Below are 10272 nucleotides of genomic sequence, written 5' to 3' on the forward strand. Positions count from 1 at the left end.
GTGCCGAAAATAGGCAATATCTGACGCTAAATTATGAATCAAAGCCTTTGCCGGAGGCATGCGGGGCTCCGGTTGACTTCTCTGGAGACTCGTCCTGACCGTGCCAACCCCTTACCATCACCTCAACACAAAACGCAACCCCAAGATGTAGCGGTTCACCCTGTGAGGTCCCAACAATGTGAATATTTTAACGTATTTTTGTTACGACTTAATACAAATACACACACGCAGGTATTCTATCAGGATTACAGAATAAAACTAAACGTATTTATCCCTCCTCAGCATCTTATACGTCTAAGAATTGTGTCCACTGGCAGGAGGATGATGTTCGACCGGCCGATGCAACACACAGATGCTTTCGCTTCCCAAAGGCCTGAGTACATTTACTGGCAAATATCCCTTTTGTTTGCCCTTCAACCTCTAGGTAGAGTGCCTGACAGCTCTATGCATAATCTGCTGATACATTACGCGCCATTGATCGTCTTAGCCTCGTCGAGGGGCCACATGCGATTGCTCAAACACCGATAAGGCAGTTAAAAAACACTACATCCTGTCAGCGGTAGCTCCCGTCCGCTCCTCAATTGTAGTTTAAGCAACCGATTCCGAGGAGAAAGAGGTTCTCCAAATTGCAAAACGTCAACGGTGATTGAGGTCTTTCCCCCGAATCAATGTCACACGCAAGCGTTTCAGAGAGCACTTGAAATCCCACAGGACTTGCATCTGAAAACAGTTACCCTGTCGAATAATTTCCTCTCGTGTGCTGCGGCACAGTGCACTGTTTTTAAGCTGAAAAGAGCAGAGCCACATGGATTTGTTCAAACAGAACTAATCCTAACTAACACACCGCGGCACAGCACAGCCAGAGAACAAAAAGAAAAAAAGAAAAGACGCCATCTCGAGGGAAATGCAGACAAAATGAAATTGGAACTAATGAAACACCAAAGTTCCACTCTCCCATTTTCACATTCAAAATCAACAGGTATTTTAGCATAACTACCCGAAGGCCCACGCTGCACTCTAATAATTTAGCCTCCCTTTAAAGGTCCACACAGTGCTGGCTGATGTAACGGTAATATATTACTGTGTTGTTGGCTGATGGGCCCTCAGGCCCCGCTGTAATAACACCACTGAAGGACAAGAAATGAATCCCGATGACACTTTGTAGTGTATACTGTGAGAGCACACCGGACCCCGACATCCCTGAGATCCAACCCTACACACACACACAAGTATGTAGCAAAACACACACGCATATATCAACATATGTTCACTTTTCCATATTTTGAATGGATCGGTTCATCGACATCCATCAGTATCCAGCCGTGACAGGTTTGACCTAATTTTGCCAGGTTAAAAAAAACAAAAAAACTTAAGAAAATTTAAGTATTCAAGCTTCGAGCTACACCTTCAATTATTGCTTCATAATTCAACTTCACCACACTTAAGAGGGAAATATTGCACTTTTTACATAACTACATGTATTTGACAGTTTTAGTTTTAGTTTTAAACATACAGTCAGCTTACAGAATGTGATTTATCTTGTCGTAGTATTAGCTTCACTCGTTAAAATAGTGTGACACACAATATATCAGTAACATAAATCTTATAGACCAGTATATGAGCAGTTTCTCTGCATTAATATATGCATGAATACTTTTGTTAATTTCAGTAAAATTTGCTGTAATTCTCTTCTTTTACTGATGTGAGATTTTGAATGCAGTAATTTTACGTGTAATGGATTCTTTGCTGCTTTTGATTCAGGTAAAGGATATCAATAATTCTTCAATCAATCCCTTCTTTAAATCAATCAACAACACGGAAGGACCGAGGCACATGAATGTAAAAAACGACTGTATCTGCACGACTCGACACCACCAGAGGTAACTGAGAAAAACTGCAGATAAACACTGCCGATGAAGGACCATTGTGTTTTCTCCTGCCTCTCTTGCAGCTGATGTTTGCGTGCGGCGACTGCCTGCCTACTTCTCGCTGCTCTTCAGTGGCGTGCCCGTCTACATTAGGGCCCTCGCGTGGGCATGCAGTCCAAACAAAGCCTCGTGCCGGCAGCCTCCCGGGACAGCGGGACATCCATGTGAGCGGTGCACCTCCTGCCCCTTTGAAGCTGGCAGCACGTTGCACAAAGCGTATTGTGTTTCAAGTGTATTGTTGCAGTGGTTCCTTTTGCAAGCATGTGGCTGAAAGTGTGCGTATCCTTGTGCAGAGCTTAAATATGAAGCTGCTGTTTATAATCCATGCTAGTGGCAATGTAAAGTACATATTCCCAGTTTTAATCTGCATCCCAGTCGATTTATCTTTTGATATATGCCAAATATGCGTCAATAAAATCTGTATGATTTGTATCTGTATGAAAATGAGTATTTTTCCATCAAAATTCCCATCGAATCCCCGTCTTCCTCGTCTGTACAACGGTATAAAGTGTTATGAAATAGAATCGGAGTAGAATGGACATTGATCTGTTTTCTGTGGTCACTTGACAAAAGACTTGTTTAGTTGTTAAATTTCACTCATTTACTCTGGTTCTTTACGCTTTGTAACATTTCGTCCCTGCAAAAGCTCACCTCGGTGAATCCGTCAATATGGCAGCGGTGCACACAAAAATGGCCGCCATTTTCCCATCATTGGGTCAAAAAAAAGGTTTTGTCAAAGACTTTGCTTTGTTACTAAATACCTGCAAGACTAAAGACATTCCCATCAGCCTCAGCTATACTTTGTGTTTAGCACTATTAGCACGTATTAGCATGCTAACACACTAGACTAAGATGGCAAGTATTGACATTATACTTTGTAAACATCAGCATGTTAACGGGGCCACTGTCAGCGCGTTAGCATGCTGATGTTAGCATGTAGCTCAAAGTGCCAAAGTACAGCCTCACAGAGCGACTGTAGACTATTTGTCTCGTTACCTTCCGTTTAATTCTTCTTTTCTTAAAATGCAACATCTCTCATATCAAGCGAGGGGATTCTCCCCGGCAAGTAGATCCCCGGGATCAGCCTGCAATATCATTGCTAAGGTGCAATGCGATTTCGGAGCCGGGGCGGGAAAGTGTTTAGAATAATGAGATAAAACAGAGAACAAAGCACAGATCCCAAGTCTAAGAAGAAGAAGAACACATCCTCCTTTTGAAGAGGAAGACACTCACGCAGCAGCACTCACAGGAGGCCTTTTAACAAATTCACTCAGCTCATTGAGCAGGTTTGAGGATCTGTGAGGAGAGGAATCTGGAGGAAACATCATATTTAAAAGGCAAATTTCTTTTTGATCTTTGCAGACACTTCTGTGCTCGTAGGAGGTTTTCTTTCTGCCATGCAAACAGCCTTGAACGTTATTTAGAAGTCTGCTACGGCTGAGTGACTTTGTAGTTTGGGTTCTGCCCAGAATGTTGCATGGATCACAGATCAGTGCGTTGAAACAAGCACAAAAACAACAATTAGCCCTGTGACAATGCCTTTCAGCCCACACCGGATTATCTTTCCGCTAAAGCAACAGGGACACATTTCTCCTTCTTTTCTTTCTTTTGGAAGAGGGTCCTGAGTGAGAGCATTTTACAGTCATACCGACAATACGTTTTGAAGGAACGCTGGTGTGACCTCAATGTGAGCAGAGCTAAGCTTTTAAGCAGGTGCCCTCTTCCTCCTCACCTCCTCCTCCTCCCGTGCAGTGGGAGAAAATGGGGGTAACAATGTGCCTGGTAGAGTCAAGCTGCTGCAATAGTCAAGCCGACCCCGATACCAGTGCACAAATGACGGATGGCACCTCGTTAAAGATACTGAAACAACACCAGCTATGAGTGAAAGCACACCTAGAATACGTCTGGAGACGAATGAAGAATGGCACAAGAACGTACCAGCTGCGTTTTCATTGAAAAACATTTGTTCATATAGCACGGCATTATGTCGCTGAATGATAAAGTGCACCATCCCCCAAAGGCCTGTGGGAATAGCCCAGACCTTAATATCAGGCGTGCATGGTTTCTCATATTCTCCCCGTGGCAGGCTGCTGACCTAATGACCTCACGTCAGCCGCAATGACAACTTGTTTGACACGGAGATATTTTATTCATTCTGTTAATATTGCATCAGTTGCTCACACTGCGTCGTGTTTGTGTGTGAATATACAACCCGCTTCACTGAACATGAGAGCAACGGCACTCCCTCGCAACGCCGTTTCTCCACAAAGAGGGCCAAAAGGTTGGGAATTTGAAAAAACACAGCTCTCGGGGCAACATTTCTCCGTGTGGTTATCAGTTTTTAATTATCGCCTTAGCGGGTCGGAATTTTCCTGGAGTACAATTCATGCTCTGAAAACAATTACCAGTCACCGACTCTCCCTTTTGCAAACTCAAATACAAAAATAACGGCTGTTTTTCTGTCTTTCTGTATTTAATTAAAATCCAACATCACATCCACGCGTGTTCTCGCTTCACCCCGGCGCTCAGACCCAGAGCTCTGCTGCCATCCTGTCCGAGCGGATCACTTCACTTCACGCATTCGTCTGCATCCCACTTTTTGTTTCGCACACCGAAATTCGCATCCGTCATTTCGGGCAAGACGCATTTCCTCCTCGTCACGATGTCGATCTCGCAGAGTTCAACCCGCTCGACCTCTGACCCGCGAGATAGCGAGACTTGCCGGCAGGCAGCCAATTTAAGAGAGCAGGTGGGATTGACCGCTCCTTAAGTACATATTGATTGTTTGCATCCTTGTTTCTATTACCTGCATACTTAAAGAACACAAAGCAACAGAAGAAGGTTGAATGACCATTAGTGCGAGGACAGAGGTAGTGGAAGAAAGAAAAACAGATATAAAGTAATCGATGACAAAGTTGTGTATTTCTCAACTTAGCCCGTTAGCCACGCTATGCTAACCCGCACAGCGTATGCTTGGTAACCCTGCTGCCCGTATTATTTCCCTGCCACAGCGTGCCAGTGAATTTCACCTTGCCAATTCTGGTCTGATCCGGCCATAAGTCAGCGTCTGATTAAATGGCTGGAAGGAACAGCAGCAGAGCTCTCAGTCCCAAGGACCACAAGAGAGAATCACTGGACGAGAGAGAATGTTTGCAGTATATCGAGAGCAATAATAAAAGTCCATTGTGTTCATTAAAAGTTCCTTAATACTCTCTACTTCTATCATTTGTTTTGTTTTGTTTACTTACTTTTACCAATATAGTAGACAACATTAACCCTTTACCCTCCCCCCACTACAAAAACATGATTTAGATAATAGCCCCCCAATGAAGACAACACAACAGCACCTACGCTATAAGCCCTACTGGCACAAGTCAAGTGTTACCTGGGGACCTCTAGTCCTTTGTAATAATTAACCCTTCGCTAGGCCCCGCCCTCTGCTACTCCGTCAAGCTCTCAGAGCTACGTCACCATGGAGCCCACACTGTCACTAACTGCACTCCCTGAAGAAATCAGTCATTTTTGGAAAGCGCTGTCAGAGAGAAGCAGACAGAAGGGTGTACAATATGAAGGATGAACCCAGAGTGTCAGAGTGAACAGGTTGAAAAGATAAAGATAGAAGCTGAAGCCGACTTCCATCAACCGCAAATGGGATATCGATCAACTGAGATCAATCTGCAAAAACAGCACAGACATGCTGACTGATGACTCATCGATCATTTATAAAAGGTCTGTCTTTTGAAGGTAAATGTGTTTTGAAAAAGCGGGTTTTCTTTTGGCGAGTTTCGTACAGAAAACGCCCGCTGTGTGCTCTCTAGTTACCAGTTCTTCTTTTGTTCTACAGTCAGGGACGTGTTAATGCTGTGAAGCCCTCCCTCGGGGAGGGCTTCCCTACAGTCTTAGCTATCCACGATTCACACACTTGTTATAACGTTATTTTGTTCTGAGCCGGATCTTGTGTGAAACACTCTGAATGAAAGCCAATTAGCAAGCGAAGAGCCAAAACCACTGGTGTGGTTCATTAAACATCCATGAGACGGTTATGTTTTCACTCCTTCAGCAATGGTAATGGAGCTCTTAGTGTGCATATATATGTAAATATATATTTCTCTGTGTGTGTGTGTGTGTGTGTGCATCGAATCATATGGTGCATACTTGACATACCATCAACGTCTCCTGTGATGGGGCTGAAAACAGTGCTCGCGATGTGATTAATGGACCTGCGCTACCGCGTGCATCGATGTACAAATGGCAACGGTGTTCAGAAAAAGACGGAATTAACCTCTGCCATGTTGTGTCAGGGCTGTGACAGCAGAGCATGTCAATGCCTCCCTTAAGACAGCTAGTCTGAAGGGGGGGGGGCAAGACGGAGTTCACCTGCATTCCAGACAAAGCTTTCGCCTCGGCCTTTGAGAGGAGAGATGCGGCAGAGAATGGCGAGGCCGCACTCCCTCAACGTCATCTGGATAAAAATCTATTTCATGATTCATTCCGAGAGGCCGGGACTTGCGAACGGACAAAGTTGTCCGACTGCAGCGGGAATGACTGGGCGCTCCTGAGCCAGGCAGGGAGGATTGGATGATTCTTCTTCTTCTTCAATAAAAAACACACTCAACATCATAGCTCCTGGTAACATTTCAAAAGTCTGGCTGATTGATTCTTGTGTTTGGTACCCCCCCCCCCCCTCCTGTGGCATTGTTGCTTCTCATTTCCAACACAGCATGAAAGGCGATGAAATAAAAACATCTTAGCAGCAAATCGGCCTCACCATGGCAACAGTATTGATCAACCCTCCTGGGTCCCTCAGACAGAAATAATCCATCCCTCATGTCAATTTCCCAGCATTAACAGTTCAGCAGCTCCTCGTGTCCCGAACAGACAGCCGTGATATTTACATCTACGATCACTATTTAGCTGCTCTGATGAGCCATTTATCACAGAGGCGAGTCACAAAAAGACCCGATGATACTCACGAGAACAAAGGAGGCCAGCAGGACGGCTCAGCGACAGGTCATCCACCCAAAACTATGTGTTTTTACTTCAAAGTCCATTAGATTGCTTAGTTATGGGCCACATCCCAAAATGAAATGTAATTACAATGGACAGCAAATTGAGAGCTTTCTCCCAGAGCTCTCGTTTTTCATTTGAGAAAAACAATCTGCTTCGCTTCATTTGTCATAACTGAACAGGTGGTGTATCGAGCTTTCTGACGCTGTCCGCGTGGAACCGTTTGATACTTGATTGACTGCGGTTGCAAACAATCTCGGAAACGTGTAATGGCTGCCGCACGCTCATCAAACGCTGTGAAAACTAATGAGGGCGGATGGGCTGGGAGCTCCCATTTCTGTTAAGTATTGATTATACGGCATCGCTTAATTCATCGTTTATTATCGCCGCTTTCATCGCCACCGCCGGTACCATAGAAGAAGAAATAAAGTGTGCTGCGGGGCAAAAACAGGTTCAGACCGAATTCATCGTGTGATGGATTTGACCGAGGTGTTTAAATCCACCTTTCTGGCAACACTTTAGGGAAATGAGAAGAAATACAGAGCTTCACAACTGCTGTTCAAACACGACACACTGGGCTACAGCTACGCTCCCACAGGCTGGTGTGAGGAGGAGAGAGGTGAGGGAATAAGGAAATCATCTCTCTCTCTCCCTTAAAACCCTGCGAATTCCCCAAATGCAGACATAATATTATGAAAATCAGTGCATTGAGAATGCTTCTACGTAGCACTGGAGGGTTTTAACCAACTTGAATGATGAAAAATTAATGTATTAACTCAGCCTAGAGTGAATAAGAATCAAAGCCAGGATGAAGGTTGCGGTTTGGAACCATCAGTCTAAATGTCTAAATGTCCAGCCAATGGAAAAACCCAAGAGGACGACCACTGTAAAAAACCACAAGTGTTGCATTGGTAAGTGTGTGTGAAACGAAAAAAAGAAAATAAAAAGGAAGAGGGGGCCTAAAAGCATGCTAAGTGCTTTGATGGTCTTACAGTTAGACAGCTACTTACAGCCAGGCCCCACGGTTGTCTGTCTAATTGAACCGAAACAAAACACGACGAGACCGGGACTTACACTCTGCAACCACAGACCATCAGCGCCAACACTGCAGCTCCGACGAGGCTCGGCCCGCTTGTCCCCGCGCCGGACAAAACTGCACAGAAGTCTGCACATTTGCATCCACATGGCATTTCAAGTAATTCAATATTTTGCTGTGGAGATGCGTTTTAAATAATTTATCTGCTGTATTGGTGCCCTGCTGCGTCCCCCCCCATCGTTTCCACTGCAGCACCAGCAGCGGGGCGAAAACACAGAATAGTAAGAGTCTGGAATCGAGATGTTCTGCCTACAACCCAAAGCTAACTCATTGTGAAATGATGCTGCAGATTCATTTGGTTTACTCGCAGCCAGCGAGCTCAATTAGGGCGCAAAGTGTTTGAAACAAGCTCATTTCAAAGAAAGAAGGGGGGGGGGGACACCCCTTGTTGATAAAAGCAAGTCAACTCCTCCATAAATCAGAGGCGTTCAGCTTCACAACGATTTAGAAAACAGAAAAATGCCTGCAGTCTCTCCGCGCGACGGGCTGATGTAATCATGTGCGATCGCATGAAGCAGGCCTGTTAAATCCTCAAGAGGGGGGTGGTTGAGTTTGGGGTGTGATTGTGTCAGGCTGTCAGTACTCATCCAGACTCCGGAGTGAGACCGCAACAGACGGGAGCTGTTCTTTCAGCACCACCGGGGACAAGCAACAGCCCACTCAACTGTCTCATCCACACAGTGTGTCGTGGGTGGGCGGGTGTGGTGGGGGAGGGGAAATTACCCAAATTCACTTCACTTCATTCTGTTATTTGAGAGAAGTCTAAATGGACATTAGTAATAACAGGCATCAAATTGAGAAATAAAACGAAAAGAGAGGCAGAAAAATCACAAATGATGCGTTTTGTTATTAACAGTTGATTTGTTTCTGTGGCATAATGCATTTTTTAGAGTTACTACTTATGGCATCCCTGTTCTCTACTTCCTGGCGCACACACTGTTGAACAAAATAAAACTATCGCACACGCTCAGGAGACTTGCCTGAAAGAGGCGTAGGATGTTGGCAACCATGATCGACACCGAGCTCGCCGAGGCTCCGACGACTCCCACCACTTTTTCCGGCTTGACGAACACCGGCGCCTCCCCGTTCGTGCATCTCACGTCGGAGGTGTCCTTCGTGATCAGGGCCTGGACGAAAGTTAATGACTGCTCCAGCGCGTAGGTATCCCTCGAGCAAGTGTCCAGCACCCGCGCGCCCAACGTGATGTTGGGCAAGAGTTGCTCGTCCAGGTTGATCTGATCCAGCGCGTACATCATGGCCTCGAGCCGCTGGATGCCGTTTTCCTTCTTGAGGTCGCCGCACGGCGCTCCGTCGGCCCCCCTGGAGTGCACCGGGAAGAGCCCGCCGAGGGTCAGGTGGCCCTCGGTCCGTATCGAGTGGGGCGCGTAAGTCTCCTGAGGCAGCGCGAAATCCACCGCGGTCCGCACGAGCCACAACGCTCTCCACAAGGCGCTCAGCTTCACGCGCGAACCGGGACGAGCCATGATCAACTTTTTTTTGTGGAGGGGGGGTGGGTGGTGGAAAAGATTGTGAGTCTGAGAATCCGCAGGAAGATATATAGAAAAACCAGAGAGCGCGAGGAAGTTTTTGGTTTTGTTTAAAACGAGCCCATCGTCAGTGGAGATTCAACAAGCGCGGCTGGAGAACCGAGACGCAGTGGAGAGCTCAGACGAACTGCGCCCATCGTGAGCGGCGCAGCTTGTTGAATAGCGAGGGCTCCTCACGGTAATCCGGAGCCGAGAGGCTATACATCCATCAGTCAGAGAATATCACCATCAGAAGAAGATAGAAGACGAGCTGGCCCTGATTTAGTCCATTTATAGTGGATCCAAAGAAACACAGTGAAGCCGCTGCTGAAGGATCTCCACAACATAAAGAAAGCGGCAACGCAACCAAATAACACGCAGAGAACTGGGACCGATTCTCTCTCAGTGATACTTAGATGTTAGGGCCGGCAGAAGTGGGTGACATTCTTCCTCGTCTCGGACGAACTCCACGGGAGCGCAGAGGGGAGGGGAGGGGGGGCGGCTCGGTCCGCTGTGGTGTCTGTCTCCCAAAGGGTGCATATCATCATCTCCACATCTCCCAATAAAAAGAAAGATAACGAGCAGTATATGCGCTCAAGAAAAAGGAAAGAAAACACACCCCCCCACACACCGCTAATTAAAGCCGCGTCTCTCTCTCGGTGTCAAAATGAATGAGTCACAGCGAGGGATCCACTGTTTTCAGCCCCCTTTTCCT

The 10272-nt window shown here is 46.2% G+C and overlaps 1 protein-coding gene across 1 annotated transcript in view; it reads right to left on the minus strand.

Annotated features, from left to right (window-relative positions):
- Positions 1-9515, minus strand: part of LOC306780764 (metabotropic glutamate receptor 7-like) — a gene marked incomplete at its 5' end in the record, with an annotated part of 53147 nt that extends 43632 nt beyond the window's left edge. The window contains one exon of the mRNA XM_079273244.1: positions 9012-9515. Coding sequence (XP_079129370.1) covers positions 9012-9515 — 504 coding nt within the window. The remainder of the gene's footprint in view (positions 1-9011) is intronic.
- Between the last annotated feature and the right edge of the window lie 757 nt (positions 9516-10272).

Source organism: Melanostigma gelatinosum (genome assembly GCF_949748355.1).
Source record: "Melanostigma gelatinosum genome assembly, chromosome: 8".
Taxonomy (NCBI): Eukaryota; Metazoa; Chordata; class Actinopteri; order Perciformes; family Zoarcidae; genus Melanostigma; species Melanostigma gelatinosum.